The sequence below is a fragment of the Rhamphochromis sp. 'chilingali' genome, assembly GCF_963969265.1.
Source record: "Rhamphochromis sp. 'chilingali' genome assembly, chromosome: 20".
NCBI classification, from domain to species: domain Eukaryota; kingdom Metazoa; phylum Chordata; class Actinopteri; order Cichliformes; family Cichlidae; genus Rhamphochromis; species Rhamphochromis sp. 'chilingali'.
This window is the reverse complement of record NC_137947.1, coordinates 5529776-5551916: the sequence shown is the minus strand read 5'-3', so window position 1 is coordinate 5551916 and position 22141 is coordinate 5529776. Positions and strand designations below refer to the sequence as shown.

General features: G+C 42.0%; 2 protein-coding genes across 2 annotated transcripts; both read right to left on the bottom strand.

Moving 5' to 3' along the window:
• Nucleotides 1-8497: 8497 nt before the first annotated feature.
• Nucleotides 8498-15283, bottom strand: stpg4 (sperm-tail PG-rich repeat containing 4; the record flags this gene model as incomplete). The annotated part of the gene is made up of 7 exons (XM_080868384.1): nt 8498-8638; nt 9909-10013; nt 12368-12413; nt 12691-12755; nt 14424-14678; nt 15052-15108; nt 15254-15283. 7 exons carry the CDS (start codon nt 15281-15283, stop codon nt 8579-8581), a joined length of 618 nt encoding a protein of 205 aa, XP_080724510.1. The 3' UTR covers nt 8498-8578.
• Nucleotides 15284-18074: 2791 nt separating this feature from the next.
• Nucleotides 18075-22141, bottom strand: calm2a (calmodulin 2a (phosphorylase kinase, delta)). The gene is made up of 6 exons (XM_080868821.1): nt 22013-22141; nt 21112-21142; nt 19959-20102; nt 19749-19855; nt 19532-19667; nt 18075-19366 (listed from the first exon to the last, which is right to left on the bottom strand). Exons 1-6 carry the CDS (start codon nt 22013-22015, stop codon nt 19338-19340), a joined length of 450 nt encoding a protein of 149 aa, XP_080724947.1. The 5' UTR covers nt 22016-22141; the 3' UTR covers nt 18075-19337.

The following is a 22141-nucleotide window of genomic DNA, read 5'->3' as shown; positions in this document are numbered from 1 at the left end:
AAGAATGTATTCAAAATGCTGTAAAAATCATTTGTAAAATAAAAATGAAAATGTTTTGATGATTGAGATGAATTTTCAGTTAAAAAACACTAACAAAAAACCTCAATAAATGTTTGCCTGTAGTTTTACTATGAGTTACACTATGGTGCTGTTAATAGCTTCAAATTAGCATCTGCCTGAATCAATATACTTTTGGCTATAATGAAAATGTATCATCATAAAATCCACAAGTGTCATTTTCAAAGGTTGGCTAAAAGGCAAGGCAAGTTTATTTGTATAGCACAATTCAACAACAAGGTGATTCAAAGTGCTTTACAGAGACATTAGAAACACAAACAAATAAAAATCATGATTTAAAATTGATTAAAACAAGCAAACAAACAAACTAACTAATTAACAAACAAACAAACAAACAAACAAACAAAACAGTATATAAAATCAAAACAGATAAAATCAGAACAGTAGATAAAATCAGTAGTTAAAATGTAAGTTTTGAAATTTAAGCTTAAAAGTGTGGATTTGGTGCTTTATTCAAATGCAGCTGAGAACAGGTGAGTCTTCAACCTGGATTTAAATAAACTGAGTGTTTCAGCTGATCTGAGGCTTTCTGGGAGTTTGTTCCAGATATAAGGAGCATAAAAGCTGAATGCAGCTTCTCCGTGTCTGGTTCTGACTCTGGGAACTGATAAAAGACTGGATCCAGATGACCTGAGGGATCTGGAAGGTTCATACTGGGTCAGGAGGTCACTGATGTATTTTGGTCCTAAACCATTCAGAGCTTTATAGACCAGCATCAGAACTTTAAAGTCTATCCTCTGACGGACAGGCAGCCAGTGTAAAGACCTCAGAGCTGGACTGATGTGGTCCACTTTTTTGGACTTAGTGAGGTCTTAAAAGACATATCTAACATTTTTTCTCATGACTGCGTGCTTTCTGCAGACTTACTGTACTAGCTAGTAGGCAGTTAGCTTGACCTAGCATAAAGTTTAAGCTAATAGAGGAAAAGGATTTTTTTTTCTAAAGGTAAGTAAATCTGTTTACTGTAACTTCAAAAGGTCGATATTTAACACAATGTGTAAAGTCCAAAGTTGTGGAATTTATGCCATTTTTTTTAATAATGCAAAATAGATTTTTGTACTAAGCTATGCTAGTCTTAAATTTACATTTAACAAACAGATATCAGAGCTATATTTACTTTAGTGCCATTCCACAATTCTGACTCTTATGTTACAATTCCCAGTGTTACAGCCTGACAAAAAGTGTTTACAGGTTGGTATACAAGACATTTTTGCCACTGCTGATAGACGGATGCCAACACTGTTAGCTAGCTATGGATACAAGTTGCTAACCTTTCTAGTATTATTAACTTAGCCCTCCACCTTCCTGTGTGAATAAGGTCAGTTGTAGCTCTGAAAGAATCTACATGCACCATCTAAAATCCTTTGCCAGACACTAGAATATCTGATATACCTGCTTATTGATATAAAATAGGTGTTATATTACTCTCACATTGTTGCCACCCTGCTGCCAGCCTAATATTTTGGACATGCTCTGGCACTCATTTTTATGAGGCTGAAATTTTCAAGCAAGCAGGCCCAATAACGCCACAGTAAACAGCAGCCTGGCCAGCAGTTTGTTGTCTTCCATCAATCGCCAGATCCAAAACTTGATAGCCCTCCAGCGCTGTTGGTCCACGTTCCACACACTGTGCGCCAGCGCCAGCACCATTACCCACTTATACAATGACCCCCTTGTTCACTAACAGTTGCTCATTGGAGCTGATTAAATTTTTAAATGTCATTTAATAGAAGTGTAATGTACCTCCTTTGTGTCTGTCAGCAGCTTGAGATGGGCGGTGAAAGGATACCTAGTTAACCTCCCAGTGTGTCGGACCGCCTGCTAAATTCCTTGGTCGTCACCCTTAGTGTAGGGCTGTAGTGTTGAAAGTGAATGAGCCTGAAGCCCTCTGAACATAAACCTGCAAATCTCTTTGTCTATCCCCACTCCTGGTGTTTCAAGGTGATGTGTTATACAGATGGAGCAAGATGGAGCTAGTACTGCAGGGCCATTTTAACTCAACGCAATGTCAGTGAAAACAATGGCTGCACTGTTCAAGGGTTTATTTGTTTGGAGAACTTTAGCTGGGACTTAACAAACCAATAAGAAGTCCCACACCAGTGCTGGATTAGAGTATTTTTAAGTAACCTCACATTCTTTGAAAATTCCAGTGGTCTGCCTTCGTCATCGCTCCAAAGCTGGGTCACATTTTCTCAGCATGTTGTTTAGTGTTAGCTGTTAATTTGACATCCTCAACTCTGGCCCAACGGTGGAGCTGAGTAGCACGGTCAAATCTTGCTGTAAGCTGCCAAAAACACAGATTTATTCCAGACGTTCAGTGATGCGCTGCATTGCTTCCTGAATGGCGACCGGATCTCATTAAGCTGTTCCCAGAAAGAGGAGTCAATGTTTGGGCTGCTTGTACGACTTACCCTGGCACCAGATGTTCTTGTACCCATTAAATGAGAGAATTCCACTGTGCCAGCGCAACTGAAATCATGCTTAAAACACATTTGCCGCCACATGAAAAACTAGCAGAGGTAAGAAACAAAAAGAAGGACAATGTGTTACTTTGATGTTTGTACTCATCATAGATTAAGAAAAATTGATATGTTGGATTATGTTGATTCCCCACGGAGCCTTTAAGAAATGAGTGTGTGTGCACGTGCTCGCAGGTTTGCGCATCAGTTTGCAAAGCGCATTTTTAAAAAGCAAAAGATCACAAGCGCGTGTGCATTCGCTGCATTGCATGGATGTGCAAGTGTTTATTTTAATGCACCGTGCATCTACGAGGGTGAGCTTGATTGACAACAGAGGAGCGGGTGCCTGGCCGTGCCTGTGGTCAAGGCAGGCTGTGGGAGGTGGAGGGTGTTAAGTCATCAGTATGAGGCATATGTCAGAGATCAGTGCTGTACTGCGGAGATCATTTAGATGAGAAGGGAGGAAGGGCACCAGGGGTTGACGGAGTCAGAGATTACTGGCGGCTTGGTGCCTTGACCGCAGGCCATTCTGGCTGTTTGTTACACACAAACACGCACACATATCTCTCCTACTGTATCTTCCTTGCAAGTGCTGACTGTGGAGATCCAGCTCTCCAGAGAGTGTATGCAAAGCCCCGTGTTAATAAGATTGCCTTCCACTCTGAGTGGTAGTGTATCCTCTTTTGTCTCTGGAATAATGACAGGGGGAATAAGAGACTGGCCCTTCAACCTCATCAAGCTTTTAAGTGTCAGCAACTGAAGGAAAACAGAGTGTGTGTGTGTGTGTGTGTGTGTGTGGGAGGGCTTTAACTGTTAATCTAAGTAGATGTGCTATGATAGTGCTGCACAAGACTTCCATGACCACCGTCCCAAATAGTCATGTCAAGACCGTGGCTCAGGGGGTTGGGAATCGCATCTGTAACCGGAAGGTCGCCGGTTCGATCCCTGGGCTCTCTGTCCTGGTCATTGTGTCCTTGGGCAAGACACTTTACCCTACTTGCCTACTGGTGTTGGCCGATGGCGCGATATGGCAGCCTCGCTTCTGTCAGTCTGCCCCAGGTCAGCTGTGGCTACAACTGTAGCTGCCTCCACCAGTGTGTGAATGTGAGAGTGAATAGTGGTATTGTAAAGCGCTTTGGGTGCCTAGAAAAGCGCTATATAAATCCAATCCATTATTATTATAAAAGATTCAGCCGGATGCCTCAGAAGTAGTTTGTAACCTCTTCCACAGCAGCTGGCTGAATTGTCAGTGGTGTTTTTTGTTACCTCGCAGATGTTTATTGTCTGCTTGGAATGATAATGTGAAAAATCACTGTGGAAATCCTCCATTTTAACATACTGAACCAGACCTAGTGAATTAGTCCCACTTCATGGATTACAGCAGTGAAAGATGCATTTAAATGGGTGTTTTTCTAGAATCATTCGGTCGTTCGGTAAAACAATAAGCTGTAAATGCAACGCTTAGATACAATCAGCTGTACTAAATTGAAATTGTAAGTTCAATTCAATTCAGTTTTATTTGCAAAGAGCAAAGTCCCTGAATGAGCTCTGTATTGTAAAATAAAGACTCTACAATATTAGAGAGGAAATCCCAACAAGTACACGACCACTTATGAGCAAGCACTTAGTGACAGTGGGAAGGAAAAACTTCCTTTTAACAGGAAGAAACCTCCAGCAGATCGAGGCTCAGGCAGCATCAGCCATCTGCCGTGACCAGTTGGTAAAAACAGGGATACCTATGAAACTCTAGTTGTCTGGACCAGCGGTCCCCAACCTTTTTTGCGCTACGGACCCGTTTATGTCCGATAATATTTTGGACTGGCCTATAAGGTGTTGTGGATAAATACAACAAAATAAAAACAGTACCGGTACCCCCCCCCCCCCCAAAAAAAAAAAAAAGATTTGTTCATAATACACGGGAAAAGACACAGGGAAACCGAGTTAATGATAAAAACTATTTTTAAAAAAACAATAAAAACCCTGAAAACCATACATTTCACACCCGAGCCTCAACTCTCGTGGCCCGGTACCAAACGGTTCATGCACTGGTACCAGTCCGTGGCCCGGGGGTTGGAGACCGCTGGTATAGTTGGTCTCCAATGACTCTCCGTAGTCTCTTTTTACCTGCTGAAAGTTTCCCTGTGAATACATCAGCCAGATAAATAGCTTGTAAGTCTGCTGTTTGGGCCTACACATAAGAACGAAGCAAAGGGCTGAAAAGCCCTAAAATATTTCACACAGATGAAGGAAGATGCGATTGCGTGATTACAAAAATCCATTTGATCCCCCATGAATATGAAGAGTATAGGTGAGTGCAGCTTCAGTGTTCAACTAGCAAAGAGATTAGGGTATGCTTTTTTTAAAGTGAGGTAGCTACTGGTGCTCAAACACTTGATGGGAAATTTACAGATTCTGGCCGATTTTCTTTTCTGTGAATCAGCTTTAACATACAGTGGGGCAAAAAAGTATTTAGTCAGCCACCGATTGTGCAAGTTCCCCCACTTAAAATGATGACAGAGGTCAGTAATTTGCACCAGAGGTACACTTCAACTGTGAGAGACAGAATGTGAAAAAAAAATCCATGAATCCACATGGTAGGATTTGTAAAGAATTTATTCGTAAATCAGGGTGGAAAATAAGTATTTGGTCAATAACAAAAATACAACTCAATACTTTGTAACATAACCTTTGTTGGCAATAACAGAGGTCAAACGTTTACTATAGGTCTTTACCAGGTTTGCACACACAGTAGCTGGTATTTTGGCCCATTCCTCCATGCAGATCTTCTCGAGAGCAGTGATGTTTTGGGGCTGTCGCCGAGCAACATGGACTTTCAACTCCCGCCACAGATTTTCTATGGGGTTGAGGTCTGGAGACTGGCTAGGCCACTCCAGGACTTTCAAATGCTTCTTACGGAGCCACTCCTTTGTTGCCCGGGCGGTGTGTTTTGGATCATTGTCATGTTGGAAGACCCAGCCTCGTTTCATCTTCAAAGTTCTCACTGATGGAAGGAGGTTTTGGCTCAAAATCTCACGATACATGGCCCCATTCATTCTGTCCTTAACACAGATCAGTCGTCCTGTCCCCTTGGCAGAAAAACAGCCCCATAGCATGATGTTTCCACCCCCATGCTTCACAGTAGGTATGGTGTTCTTGGGATGCAACTCAGTATTCTTCTTCCTCCAAACACGACGAGTTGAGTTTATACCAAAAAGTTCTACTTTGGTTTCATCTGACCACATGACATTCTCCCAATCCTCTGCTGTATCATCCATGTGCTCTCTGGCAAACTTCAGACGGGCCTGGACATGCACTGGCTTCAGCAGCGGAACACGTCTGGCACTGCGGGATTTGATTCCCTGCCGTTGTAGTGTGTTACTGATGGTGACCTTTGTTACTTTGGTCCCAGCTCTCTGCAGGTCATTCACCAGGTCCCCCCGTGTGGTTCTGGGATCTTTGCTCACCGTTCTCATGATCATTTTGACCCCACGGGATGAGATCTTGCGTGGAGCCCCAGATCGAGGGAGATTATCAGTGGTCTTGTATGTCTTCCATTTTCTGATGATTGCTCCCACAGTTGATTTTTTCACATCAAGCTGCTTGCCTATTGTAGATTCACTCTTCCCAGTCTGGTGCAGGTCTACAATACTTTTCCTGGTGTCCTTCGAAAGCTCTTTGGTCTTGGCCATGGCGGAGTTTGGAGTCTGACTGTTTGAGGCTGTGGACAGGTGTCTTTTATACAGATGATGAGTTCAAACAGGTGCCATTCATACAGGTAACGAGTGGGGGACAGAAAAGCTTCTTACAGAAGACGTTACAGGTCTGTGAGAGCCAGAGATTTTCCTTGTTTGAGGTGACCAAATACTTATTTTCCACCCTGATTTACGAATAAATTCTTTACAAATCCTACCATGTGAATTCATGGATTTTTTTTTCACATTCTGTCTCTCACAGTTGAAGTGTACCTCTGGTACAAATTACTGACCTCTGTCATCATTTTAAGTGGGGGAACTTGCACAATCGGTGGCTGACTAAATACTTTTTTGCCCCACTGTAACTGTTCTTCGTCCTTACAATATTACTGTATGCGTTGGACTCAGTGTTGGTCAAGTTACTTGAAAAAACTAATCAGTAACTAATTACTGTAATCCCGTTACTTTACTGATTACTTATTTTCAAAAGTAATTAATTACTTAGTTACTTGGTTACTTTTTAAAAACACGATTTACAAACTGAATAGGTAATAAAGAAATAGATCTTTCAGCCCAATTCTACTTTTTCTGCATAACCCCATCCATCCATCCATCCATCCATCCATTCGCTTCCGCTTATCCTTTTCAGGGTCGCGGGGGGCGCTGGAGCCTATCCCAGCTGTCAAAATGTAATCAAATGGAAACATCTCTTTTTAAAACTTTAAATCCGTTAAATTTATGTATCAAGCAAAAATTTAATTATATGCAACATTGTCTGACTGGAAGAAATTTGTTTAAACCTATTTTCTGCACATTCCAGCACATAAAATAAAATATTTTTTTTGTGTTTACACTCACTCTTTCAAATAGATGTAAGTGAAACACAGCAGAAAATAAATAAAATCAAAGACTCAGCGGTCCTGTTGCTCTATTTTCACCTGTAAAGCAGGAGTAGGGTAGGCAGAGGTTTACCCTGATGCAGGTGTGCCGCGGCGGTCAGTTGAAGAATCCGCGAGTCTCTCTGTGAATTTCCCATTACGTCGTTGCGCACTCGGTGCTTGCTTGGAAGTTTAGGGGTCCTTTTCGCTGTAAAAGAAGTTTTCTTCCCACGCACAACGGACGCTAATGTTTTTGTCACTTTTTATGGAATCAAACTCAAAGTAAGGTCAGTACTTCCACGCTTTAAACGCTGCACGCTCATACTCTCTCCCACACTTGATATATGATCCACTGTTGATCTGCACACAGCTGTTGTCACAAACGTCGCACTCGCTTACGTCACTGTCATGAGACATTCTCGCAAAAAAATCACGGTTTTAGTAACGCAGTAACGCAGCGTTCCTACGGGAAAGTAACGGTAATCTAATTACCGTTCTTGCAATAGTAATCCCTTACATTACTCGTTACTTGAAAAAAGTAATCAGATTACGCGTTACTGCCCATCTCTGGTTGTACTTAACACAACACTCAAATACTTAATAAAGTGGGCTTTAATCCCTGGATCTCATTAACAGAGTCTGGCTGGGACGAAGAGCTGAGTACACCTCAGTTCCCTCAACAACTCTACAATAAAGCAGTGCATGCATGCTCAGCAAAAGTCCTGTCTGGGTAAATAACAGTGTCCAGATTCCTAACAGTAACAGCTTGTTTGTTATATCTGTGCCTATCCCATATTGCATTGTAATCTACAACAGCATTATGTTCACTTAGAGGCGATTCCTATCTGCGCCGCTCTCCGTGTCCCAAGCTTGTTTGTTTCGTTGAAAGAAAGAGCGAGTATGTGGAGTAGGTAGCGATAAGAATAGCTGTTTTATTGTGTGCCACTGCCTTGGCCTCTAATACCGAATGTGTTATCTGAGGGTGCAGCATGCCACACTAAGCTATGTGCATGTGACGCATGGCTGAGCAGCATTCCTCCTCCTGAGTGCATCGCAGGGCAGAGATAGTAGGAAGGCAAAGGCAGCCTGACTGCCAACAGAGAGGGAAAGAGGAGCGAGAGAGGGAAGAGAGATGAAGGGAGGGCGCAATACCGGGAACATGTAGTTAAGTGGAATGAAGTACCCTTTGTTGTAGATAAGATCATTCTGCTTCCCTGGCCGGCGTCACTAAAGCAATTTGAGCACGACGAATGTAGCTGATTATGTTGTTGGCAGACCACAAAATCCCTCACTGACATGCAGATAAACGTTGCTCCAAGTAATAAAAGACCAAAGGTTTCCCCTCTTTCATGCAGCCATGATTTTACTTTTATCTTATATTTAAAACACTGGATTATGTGACTTCACTCTGTAAGTTGAAACAATGACTAAATGCAGGGATGCTTGTATCATGGAAAATTAAGACGGCTCCTTAACATCTTTGTGCAAACGACTTCCTGAAAGGATCATAGGCCCCCGGTCCTGGAGTGTTCTGTGAAATACACAAGTAACTGTAATTACTTTTCAATTTATAATATATTGTCCGTTTGTAGCTTTCTAGTATGAATTCAAATAATTCTAAATGCTGTAACCTTTGATTGCTAACAAACAGGAGACTGCAACCAAAGAAACAAACAAAGTGTAAGCAATATGGGGTCTAAGCTTCAACACATCTCAGTATTTAATATCCAAGTACTCCAAACACTACAGGAAGAAGGGAACGCCATTCATTCAGAAGATATACCCTCAGTTGCTGTTTGGTGCAGAGCGGTTTCTATCACATCCATTTAAAAATTACCCATGAGTGTTCAGCTGAAAGCCTAATCATACAATTCACACCATTAGCTTTCTTATAAGATCGTTCAGTGAGACTCTACGGCCCATGGACGGAGGCATTGTCTTCCTGAAAGAGAGCACTCCATCGGAATGGAAATGTTCACAGTATATAGATTATAAATTAGAACAACTTTGTATTGATCCGCAATACAAAAGGCATGTCTGTGAGAATCGTAATGTATGGATGTTACTACAGGTTGAACCCTAATGTATCTGTAATAATTTATAGACTACATCTACTCTGCTGAAACAATCTGATAGAAATAGTTGCTCTTTTATTCTATATTCTGCTCTATGCATACTGTTACAATGGTCCATACTTATATGCAATAAATAAATATGGTCAATGTTTCAAATAATGAGAATACCTGCGAGCCAAAACTGTGCAATGCATTAAATTGTCGGCCATATTTCCTAAATGCAGCTGTTATTTTAGGCACTTTCCTTACTGAAACACTAACCAGTTGATCACTATTGACTAAATATCCTGCCATCTGTGCCTCAACCCTCTATTGAAGTCATTTAGGACTTTTCCTCCTGCAGTCTTATGCAAAATTAGAATCGTCCGCGCCTGCTAGACTCATTGTTTTGCTTTGCATCTGCTTTCTCTTTTAATCTGTCTCCAGTCCGTGTTATCCGTGCCCCATTAAATAAATTCGGTGTGTGTTTGATTTCTTTATCTGTTACATAATCTTGTGATGTTATATTTTATTTACAGGAGTTATCTAAATCCCGTTTAATAACTAATCCCTTTAAAATCAGATGAATTTCCATTAAAAGCATGTAAAAATATGATCATCATTGAAACAAATTGAAAAAGCACCTAATAACATAAAAATGTTCTAATGCAGCTAATGTAAAATACGAAGTCTTAAATTAGTAATTACGGCATGTAGAAAAACACAAGAAATGTAAATAAGACTCACTGAGTGCACACCGTGTAGCCGCGGCAACGTGGATTTGAAACAGGAAGTGATGGCTTTAGCTGGTTTGGTCTGTGGGTTGTAGTGGCATGGAGCAGGGCCATCTTTCTGAAGGAAATAGCAAGAAAATATTGATGTGTCTAGCTCTGTGATTAACCTCCAGGGTGCTTACCCACCAAGCTTAGAGCAAAATTGTCGAAGACTAAATAGAAGATGAAGATGTAGCACCAAGATGGCCAAAATGCTCCAGAACAAGAAGCTTCACCAACTAAAGGTTGATATCAGCCATTTCTATCTTTTATATACAGTTCACAGGTTCATGGTGCACTACTATTGCACACCATGTCCTCTATCATTTTTAATTCCTTGGCTCTTTGATGTTTGCTCATGAAAACCTGTTGTTGTCCCAGTCTGATACTCAGTGATCTGAAGGATGTGCTAACCATGTACACCACTTCTATTTCGAGGTCTTACATTTAAGACATACAATATATCAATTCAGTCCTGACTTTTTAACCTTTGCCAGCAGATGTGTGGTACACAGATTAGCAGCGCGGTCACTGGTTCAAGCCCTGACTGGAGCCTCTCTGCGTGGCGTTTGGATGTCCTACCTGTACTTGTGTGGGTTTCCTCTTCTTCCCACATTCTAAAGACATGTTAGGTTAACTGGTGAGTGTATATGAGATAAAGTGTATGGAATAAAGCACAGTATGAACTTATGGCATTAGTCACACGTGTCTTGGCTAAAGAGCTTTGAGTGGTCGCTACAACAAGACAAGCACTTATATAAATATCAGCGCATTTCATCACAGGTACATTCAAGGCTAGTTTCTGTCAGAACTCGGTCAGTCCTTCTTCCTCTCTGTGCCTTTCACTTCTCCTTTCCCGTTACCCACTAACACACATACTGGTCATCACCAGCGGCGTGCCATGCAGAAATAGCATCACCCCTCCTCCGCTCTCCTCCCCAGACATAAGACTGTCGTCCTGTCCCTGAACACAGGACGGGCCTTTTATTTTCCATCCCTCCTTGATTCTGACAGAAGAAGACAGGATAGTGCTTTTTTCCCCTCTACCCTTCTCCTTGCAGCAGTGGCTACTACCATTACATGCCATTTGATTCCAGTTGCCAGCTCACTTGATCCTCGGTACCCTGCCTGCCAGCACCTCGGCACGCCTGCCTCATGCTAACAGAGGTGCTAATGCAGGTGTATTTCATGGGAGTCATCAGGCAGCTGTGAAACTCTTGTGCATGTGTGTTTGGGCCAAAGCACTTGGCATACTTTCCTGCTGCGGTACAGTGTGTAAGAAAGGCTCTCCTGGGCGACGTAGGTACCTGGCATATTCTGCAAATGTCTGTGAAACTTTTAAACTTTGACGTCTTTTTCCACCGGTGCCTTGATATTCATTAAAGTTTTAAACCTTTCTAAGATTAGGTGAAATCAAAAAAAGAAAGAAATATCTCTAAAAGATTTTCTTAAGGAAAGTTTTATAGAACTTTGCAGTTTTCAGTTGTGTAGTTGAAGGTATCACTACTTTATGGGAAAAGTACAAATGGAAAATAATAATAACTCCACCCACTGGGTAGATCTCAAATATGTTCAGCCGATTAGAAAAGACATGAGATTTCTTCCTCTGGGGGTCCTAAATGAATGCCACTGCCAGCTGTACAGTAGGCCACATTAACAGATAACAATAGAGAACATCCACATCAGAATATGTGCAATTTTTAAATGAATTCAGGTGAGTTTAAATCTCAAGGCTTAAATCTCAGGTAGTGCAGTTAAATCAAAAGAACAACATATAAATCTGAGACGCAAAATTTCACCAGAAAGGAGAAATTAAGTCAAATCAAGCTAAATAAGTAAATTAAATAAATATACTCCATGTAAGAAAGTCAGATTCGTGTTTTTCTGAGTTACAAGTGGAAAGAAATTTCAAATTCCCGCGCTGGGCCACACCGACTTCTTCATCACATACCATTAAGACTCCTCAGCTTTGATATTCTAATGTTTCCCACATGCAGCTGCTTAACCTTTGACAAAAAAATCTTGTCTCTGAGTTGCTTTGACACCAGCGATGGCAGAAAACTGCTCCCAGCTCTGTAGTAATAACACCCTCGGGATTTCTTAGCGCCTTTCCTTCTCTGTCAACACTCAGCAGCTGCCAGCGCAGCTCAAATATCCATCGGCTACCAGCACCGACGCTGCAATTTGAACCAAAGCTGACTGGTCAACCAGAGCAGTGCCATAACAGGCCTTCAAATGGGGGAAAACGATACAGTCAGAGCGCCCTGGGATCGGTTTTCTTCAACCCTTGCGGTTGTCATAACTGCCTTGTGCACATTAGGTCATAGCTTGTAATCAAAACCTATTGAAAGTGTATTGTAAGGAAACTTTTTGTGGACAATGGAAAGACTGAATGGTGTTAATAATTGGTCCTGGCGATCAGATCCTACTTACAGGCAGAAAGCTGATCCGCTGCACAGTCGAGCGAAACATCACATGCCTGCGAGAACAGGAGATAAGAGAAGGGGGCAAAAGAGCAAATAACAATAAGGAGAAAAAGTGAGAGAAGAAATGGATAAGGAAGTTTGTGATCGACGGCAGAGGAAAGGAGAGAGCAACCTGGTGATTGCTCCTCCATCTTTGAGCTGCATGGAGGTGAGAGAGGGAACCAGAAAGCCGGATGAGGAGGAAGGATTTCGCGATCAAGGGATGATTCATGGCTTGTCTGCGCCGCTGTGATCTGAAAGTTAAAGAGTGGCTGTTTGTCGAGCGCTTACTTGCAGGGAATCTTCTCCACTGGTCTCGCTATCACATTGTAGTCACATGGCGAAGTGTTTATGTGCTGGCAGAAGGAGAATAAGAAGATAAAGATGTTTTTTTTAATATATACACCCTGAGTTTGTTTTTGTTTTTTGAGGGGGGCACCTATTGTGCTTTAAGTAAAGTATGGATGATAGCTGGTTACATCCAAACAGACTTCCACAACGGAGCAGTGAATAAATATTGCTGAAGTAAATTACACCCCTAGGCTAGTGAAAGCAGAAGTCTATCATTCAAAAGTTTCTGCTCATAATGACTTCAGTCTCTATGGGGAGGTTCCCAGGTTTGACTCCAGGGCCTGAAATCTATACCTGCTAAACTTTACTGTTAGTATATGTGGCTGTAAAATAAAAGATTTTTCTCTTTTTTATTGTTTTAACAAATAACCATTTACTCTTCCACGCATCAATAACCTTGACTTGCTGTATTTATTTTTAGTTGCATAAGAGCCAGATTAGTTTGATCATATTTTCTTGTGCTGTGTGGCACGAAGTGAATTCAGCTATGTGAAGGAAAACGTTTCCACTGGACTATATGCAGTGCTATGGAAAGCTAAGTAAAGCCTTGCTGTTTCTATTGGATTTAATGGGGCTGGTAATGTGGTCTAATGTCTAATCAGATGCATTTGATTGATTGATCATTAGCAAACGCAAGCATTTCTAGTTTGCTCGTCTGGAGCATTCATGTGTGTGTTAACTGCAAATTCAGGGTCAGACCGTACAATGCACAGAGAAACTGCAAAAAACAAAGGGTTGTCAAGCTAATATGTCTTGTTTTAAGTAAAAAAAAAATGCCAATGAAACCAGTGAAACTTCTCCAGTTTTTCTCTAGTTTCAAAATTCACTGTTTGAAACAAGTTCCTTCGACTCACTGAAATGTTGCCCTGTAGCTGATTGTGTCTTCTTTTAAGTGTAATGAGATAATTTTGACTAGAAAATAAGACAAATATATTTGGTAAGATTTTGAGTTTTTGTAGTGTAGTGGACAGCGCTGTGTTTGGCAAATCCACACAGAACATATCAGCACAAACACCTGATACCAAGTGTCAAGGACAATGGTGGAGGGCTGGTTATTTGGGCTTGTTTTGCAGCCACGGGACCTGGGAACCTTGTACTCATTGAGTCAGCCATGAACTCCTCTGTAGAGTGTTCTGCAGTCAAATGTGAGGCCCTCTGTCCAACAGCTCAACATTGGCCCAAACTGAGTCATGCAACAGGACAATGATCCTAAACACAGCAGCAAATCTGCAACAGGATGCGTTAAAATGTCTCAGAGTCTAAACTGAAATGCTGTGGCAGGACCTTTAGAAAGCTGTGTATAAACTAATGCCTTTAAGAAACTGATAGTCGTAAAGAAGCTCCCCACCTTGATTTGTTGACATCATACTGGGTTATTTAAGCTATCTCAGTGATTAAATGTTAAGTATAACTTCTTCACGCTAAAAGAAAGGGGAACAATTTAGAGGTGCACCTTGTTTTACCGGTTAGTAGGTAGTTACTGGAGCCACCTAATATTGAACTGGGCTGTACCTGACCCACAATGTAAACCTTTGTTAACTCAAGAAAAGAAGCTTCATACTCAGCAGCAACTGGTTGGTTACACATGGCTTCTGTCTCAAGTGAAAGCAAAACTAGAAAGCAAAAACTATGAAAACTTTCAAAAAGGATCAGTAAATGAGTCTCAGTGCTACCTTGTCTCTAATTCCAAGGGTGAAAATGTCGGGTCGGGGGCAGTTCTTGAAAGAGTAGGAAGCCTGGTGCATCAGGACTTCCTGGGTGGAGTCTGTATATTCATACGCTCCAGGCAGCAGCAGATCCCCCTTACGCACACCCAGGGTCTGAGTTTTTCTGCCCACACCTTTGAAGCCGTAAGTTTTTTTCACAGGGTTCAGGTCAGCCTCCTCAACGAAGTCTCGGACGTGGTAGGTTCCCGGGATGGGTGTGTCCTGGAAGAGTGGGAGCATGGGGAATCTCTGACCCACGTTTCTTAATTTCATAACTATTTTACAACAGTTCAAAGTCTGACATTTTGGAACAATGCAAGAGCAATGCTGCAGTAAGTTCATGGATGGGTGACCTCATGAGAGACAGCTGTTGAATTCCACTGAAGATGCCAATTTCACTCAATTTCCAGCAACCAGAATGATCGAAATCATTGATTAGTTGAAGGTTAATATTAATGTCATTATTTTCTAATGCCTGTCGTTGTGATGTGTCATTTTACTCATGCATGTAAGTGGCATGTGGGTTTTGGGCTGTGCTGAAGCACACACTTGGTTTCAGAGAGTCCGTGAAACCAAACAGCAGTGCGACACCTACTCTCAGTGCTCCCAGCCACCAGCTCCCCCGGCCACACAGCTCCACCGTGTCATCACCCTGCAGATAGGGACGAGGCACAGGTCACACCAGACTGCTTCTGCTATGATGACATCGCTATGCCAACGATGTGTTGATTCGTCTCCCACCTTGTCCTCATGAAACCACACACAGAGTTATGAGGGTTTTAAAGATAAAGCCTCACCTTATCTGTCCTGTGACCACTCCGGGACATGTCACCGGCTTCAGAGGCGACTTTGTTTCATCGTCCTGCGCCGCGCTCGCTGTCGTTCACTATCTGCTTAGTGGGAGATCCAGTGACACCTGACCACCATTAAAACAGGGATCGTTACTATAGCAGCAACTCCACTATCGATCAATTTTTCAACAAGCTGGCCTCGCAAGGGGAGCTAAATTTAGATTGGCTAGTTTGGCTGAGAGTAAGACACATCGGTGAGCCAGCACCGAGTTGCTGTAGGTGCTGCAGGTGGTTATGTGGTTGTCACTGTCTGCATCCCATCCATCCATCCATCATCTTTCATTGTCCAGTTTCCATAATCATAGGGATGGCAGTATTCAACATGTGATATATGGAGGAATACTGTCAATTTAATAAGAATACACAGAAAACAAAGCAAGACTGCATCTCTTCTTCATCACTGTCTGCAGGAAAACTGTGTGTGTGTGCGTGTGTGTGTGTGTGTGTGTGTGTGTGTGTGTGTGTGTGTGTGTGTGTGTGTGTGTGTGTGTGTGTGTGCAAACGCTCACACCTGAGATCGTACTCCAGGATGTACTCTTCTTCCCTCTTTATTTCAGTACAGCAAAATTCAAGACCGCCAGCTGAAGCGAAAATCTCACTCTGGGAACAGAAAGCGCTACACTCGGCCCGGTTGCCAGGCTACATGCAGCACATGGCTGGAAGGAGCCAAGAATTCATGCTTCCGCTGCTTGTCAAGGAAGTCTCATGTGACACCACAGCGCACTAGGAGACATACACACATCTTCACCCTGACTCCCTCATGTACAGTCATCTCCAGTTCGGACAAGGCATGAATGCAGGAGACAGCTTCAGCCTAGTGTCGCATGTGCAGCGTAATTAACAACTTTTTTTATAAGCAGGCTGCGATGACACTTCATCTGTGAGGGTAATTTTTTTTCTTTTTTAAAAAAAAGTCTTGTGATAATTGGTTTTAACACGATCAGAGTTTCTTGTGTGATCGATTCACACCTGAAATCGCCGTGGTGTTCCTTTTCGTTCTGTGCCTTGGAACTGCAGCTGGTGCCGCGTGAAAGCAAGAACCCACTCATTTGTGTCACTGCACATGACACGAGACGAAGCAGAGTCAGATCGGGGGGTAGTGCAGTTACCTTTTCTGTGTGCTAGCTGTTACCTCGGTGCATTTTGTAATGCTCTAAATGTTTAAATGTGCTTCCACAAGGGAGCTCTGAGTATGCATGATTGGCCAAGCCACAAACAACTGCAGCCTGCACTGCTCCCGGGGGGGTGGAGGTCAGACCCTTCACATAACTTCACACATAAGACAAGTTTCATCCGGTTCAGCATTATGATAAAAGCTACAACACCACACTTGGTGGATGTTCATTCAACTTTTACAGCAAATGAACAAATCACCAGTACAGTGCTGTGCAAAAGTCTCGAGTCTTAATATTTTGCTGAGAAAATGAGAAATAGGTGCAAATTTAAATAGAAATTCAATGTATGAGGCAAAAAAAAGACTTTGTACAATTCTAATTAGCTTGAAATTCAATATGACCACCTTTGTTGTTTAACTGTAGACACTCAGTGCTGTACCTTCCTCCTGACATCTTCCACACATGTTGATGATGATTTGAACCAGAGATTCTACATTTGGATTCATCACTCCATGAGACCTGTTGCTTCTGATTTTCAGTCTAGTTATTGTGTAATTTGGTGATGCAGCCTTTTCCCCGTTACCTTTCCTTGAGAATGATCTTCCGACAGCCACCCACTCCACTGAGGGTATTTCTGATGAGGCCTCAGTGAAACATAGATGGATCAACCAAAGCACCAGACACAGGTCTCAGGTCTGTGTCAAGTCTTTGCCGGGTTTCTATTTCCTAAGGAAGTGACTTTCAGATCCTCTCCACATGCTATTGATTTTGAAAGCTGCCACTTCTTCCGTCCCCGACTTGTCTAGGTTTCTCAGTTTTTCAAGGACACACTTCACACTGTCAACAAGTTTTCAGCTTGTTGGTGCAAAATAGCTACTTTATGCCTGTCAAACATATCTTTGACATTTTTCATAGATTAAAAGTACAAGTCTGGATCATTGGACGTAAAATACAAATATATAAGGAGCGGTTCCAGACATTTGTTCAGTACCATATGACACAAAAATACTTGTACTAAATATTCAGGCTTTCAGGTACATGCATCCAGCAAACTCAGTTAAATTATTTTGATTCGTCATAGATATGGTTGGAATAAAATCAAGAACAAGATCATCCCTAGTAATGAAAAATTAAATTGTACGTTTGGGTTTTTTAGCTTAGTTTTCTGACCTGACACTTTCCCATCTACCTGTATGTGTTACTTTTATAACCTTCATTATAAAAGATTGGGACCTGATCCAAATTTTAGACAGCTGAGAACACCCAGCATCTTCTGTCAGTCTTTGGATTCCCTACTTGAATAGGTCGTCTGATCATCCTATCATTTAACCTGTCAGCGCTCCTGTTTGGAACATGTTTCCTTTCAGTCACCCAGTTGCAGCAGCTCATTAAGGTATGCACACTGTTTTAAAATGTATTTGCATATTTTGATTTGTGCAGATATTTGTATTAGAAATGCAAATTACAAGGTGATTCCATGATCCCTACCACCAGTGGATTCAACAACAATAAACTTAGCTGTATGCAACATCACATTTACTGCAACGCTGCAAAAGCCAGATGCACATCTTCAAAGTGCGGTGATTGCATCCCCCCCCCCTCCCAAAATGGGCTGCAAAAAACAGCAAACAAATTTCACACGGGAGGCAGCACAGAGGTCCACAATAGAGCTTTATTTTGTCATTCATCAAAATAACAAACTTAGTATCTCTGCAAGCTACTGTAACAAACTCATCAGAAATAAAACAGAAAATAAGAGTCCCACACAGGTACACCTATTTACACCATGGTTTCTGATACATGTTCAGTCACCCACATCTTATGATTGGGGGCAAATGCCACGCAAGACATGAGGCAGTCAGGTCCTACATGGTGCTGTGCTGGCTCTAACACACAGCCTATGCAGTCAGATGGGCGAGCTGGACAGTACAAGGCTAATCTAATTTCGAGTACCATTGTGTGTACTTCAAAATAGAAGCCTTTGATCCCACTCAGTGCTTTTATTTTAATGACAATGCACATCTGACGTGAGCTTTTCTGAACATTAAGAGGCATTGGCTGATGCTCCTCAGTGCTGTGGGGAGGGGGGTTAACAGGGGGACTTAATTGGTAAACATCTCATGTATTCCAAGCAACAAGAAGAGAAAAAGAAAAAACCAAACCTATCAAAACTGGAGCATCCTGTCTTCAATACAAAATGGGAATTATTACAGGGTATACAAACTCAACAATCCATAACCGAAAACAAGACAATTTTCAAATATGGGTAGATTGTAAATTTTATTGGAAAAAAAAAAATATACAACTTGGAATGGATTATTTGACCTGTGGTCATTTAAAAAAAAAAAAAAAAAAAAAAAAAAGAAAAGAAAAAAAAGGAAAAAAAAAAAAAAGTAGTGAGTAAAACATTAAAAAGCATGGTAAAATTTGTCATTTTTCTGGTATATAGAACAGCAGATACAAAAAGAGTTTGTACGAGTACCTAGGAGATACACCCGTGTCATTTTTTTGCAGTAGTGCAATGCTGAGATTTCCATATATACTTTGTCCGTAGTCCATGCAGAGTTTCAACTTCTCTACATCGTTTCCATGCCAACAGTGTTGCCAAGTGACAACCAGCTGACAGGTTTCCAATGTCACCATGCGTGGAGGGGGCCCCGAGCACATAACAGGAAAATTCCAAGTTCTCCAGCTTCCAGGGGCCTCCACGGCATCTGGTTGTATGACCGTTCTGTCACTCCAAAACACCATGACAGCAAAAGAAAGGGACATGGGGACAAGAGCCTATGCAGTTTACATGCAGTTCCTTTGGACAGCAGAAGGGGCAGGGATGAATAGGGGCTATTAAGATTTTACAGATAAATTACACAAAGAAAAAAGGCAAATTATTTATATACGAAATCTGTACAAGGCCTTCACTTCGCCGTCATCATTTGTACGAACTCTGCAGGGTTGAAGAGGGGAAAAAAAAAAAAAAAAAAAAATTATAAAATTTTACATTTAAAATGTCAGCCCAAAATTTTTCCAAAAAAAAAAAAAAAAAAACAAAAAACCAAACACACAAACAAAAACAACAACCCCCCCCACTAATAGAGAACTATATACCAACCTTCATAGTTGACCTGTCCATCCCCATCAATGTCTGCTTCTCTGATCATTTCATCCACCTCTTCATCAGTCAACTTCTCACCAAGGTTTGTCATCACATGGCGCAGCTCAGCAGCACTGATGTAGCCATTCCCATCCTGAGAAATCAGGTCAGTCAGTGAGCTCCCCTTCTTACAAACTACAGTGCAATGTACACTAGAGCGGCTGGATGCATTTACCTTGTCAAAGACACGGAATGCTTCTCTGATCTCCTCCTCGCTGTCTGTGTCCTTCATCTTCCTGGCCATCATGGTAAGAAATTCTGGGAAGTCTATCGTTCCATTTCCTGAAGAAAAGAAGTTTTTAAGAAGCAGCACATTTGAGCTACTGACATCTAGCACAGTGACTGTAAACTGCTGGAAGCCTTTGAGGTTTGATCGAGTTCTCACCATCAGCATCCACTTCATTGATCATGTCCTGCAGTTCTGCCTCTGTGGGATTCTGGCCCAGAGAGCGCATGACTGTGCCCAGCTCTTTGGTTGTGATGGTGCCATCTCCATCCTTGTCAAAGAGTGAGAAGGCCTCCTTGAATTCTAGTTGCAACAAAGAGAGTTGGCTTTTTAGTGAGGGGAAAAAACAAAACAAAAACCATACCTGTAAAGCAATTGGCAACAACTGGCAAGACACCACAACATCATGTCAAAGCCCACTTTTAAGACCAAGCTCATAATTGTATCATTAAATGTCCATATAAATCAACTCCGAGATACTGATGAGACCCTCTTGAGTTCCAACTACAAGTTTCTGGCTAAACAAGAGCACCGACCGCGAGGCGGAGCAGCAGAGGGCAAAGTTGTGCTACATCAACGACAAATGACAGCCCCGTGCAGCTTTGGTGGAGCCCTGAGGGATGACGAACAATGACACACTCATCAAGCGTGATGAGGCCAACGGGAAATGTGTAGTGGCGTGCAGCAGCTTGTCAGTGTCAGGAAAACTATGAACCTGCCCTGCCATTTCCAGGGTCAAACACATAGGGCAACACCCCTTTTTTGTTCTGACAGAGAGGGCCTGCTGTGCACAGCGGGAATATCAACAGGGACCGATTTCCATGGGACAAGCTGCAGGTCATGCGGGAAGGTATAAGGAAGCCACTAAATCGTATGAATCATCTTTATAGACTTTACAGGCCTGCATTATTTACATAACACCTTATTGTAGCATACCAGCGCACCAAGCCCAGTATACTACCACAAATGTTCTTGTAGCACTCCCATTTCATGAGCAAGTACCTCACACCATACGCAAGCATATAAAGGTGAGCACCAACAGCTCGCCAGAACGCACAGCTCTTTCAGATTACATCATTTATTACATGGCAACCATGAAAATGCAAAGTTTTCCATGAGGGAGTCCTTAAGCGCTCCAGTGCCAGTAAGCAACAGCGGTTTCTTTCATTCCAGTTTTATGACCAGCAGGCTGCTCTGTGGAACGCCTTAAAAGGCAAAAGTATAAATCCACTGCAATGGGATGCAAAGATCCATAAGGTAGGCCACTTGCAGTTATGAGGAAAAGTAGAAGATCAATGCAGCCATGTCTTACCAGCAATCTGCTCTTCTGTAAGTTGATCAGCCTGCAATATACACGAACAAAAAACAGCTTTTAGTATGCCAGACAAGAAAAATAAAAAATACACACACGCCTCGCGTTACACTTAACCCCCCCATGCTGGTTTACGTGGATTCTCTCAAATCTACAGCCGCGTTTTGGCACAGCTGCTACAGCTGACGAAAATTATGTTATTACAACAGCAATATTTAGTACTACCAGTAAATTTGCACAAAGGCATTTTCTTGACTGTAAGCCAACACTTTGTCCTACAGAAGAAGGAAAGAAAAAAAAAAAAAAAAAAGATCGCCACGCCATTGGCAATTGCGCGAAATATTGGAGCGATCTTCGAAGACCCCAAATTTGCGGTATAAAATTAATGTTGTACAATTTGGCGGTAAACGTTAGCTAGGCAGAGCCGCACTTAGCTAGCTACCATTACATGCCGGTTCATCAACTCAAGACAACGCCACACACGTTCAGCACAATGAGTGACTAATACAGCAAGTAATACCGCGTTTAGCAAATAGTCACAATACAGCTTACTCGGTTTAAGGATACTAGGCGGGACACTAGCTAGGACGCAGCTGAACTGCCATAAAAAGCAACGTTATTGGGACACTCGACGCACATGCACCATTTTAAGTGTAAATGCGTAAACGGTGCTCAACAGACGTTATACTTTCATTCAGACTAAACAGAAGCTTCCTCGGACGGGTTAGTTTTGCCTATCTACTGTAAAGAAGACGTTTACTCGGCTAGCAATGCGGTAGTTACAGCAGGCATTTTTGAGTTACGTTTTATTTCCGTTCATTCCGACCGGAAAAAAAATAACGGGTTAGAGGTTTACGAACGGATCCAACCCGCAAATGAAAGCCAGTCTTATTTCCCTTACCATTTCGATGTAGATGTAGTGGCTGGTTCACGACAAATTCGTAATAACCCTAAGCCGAATAAGCTTTCAACACTCTCTATGAACACACTGACACAGAGGCAACTGGACTCGCCTTTAACGGCTATTCGA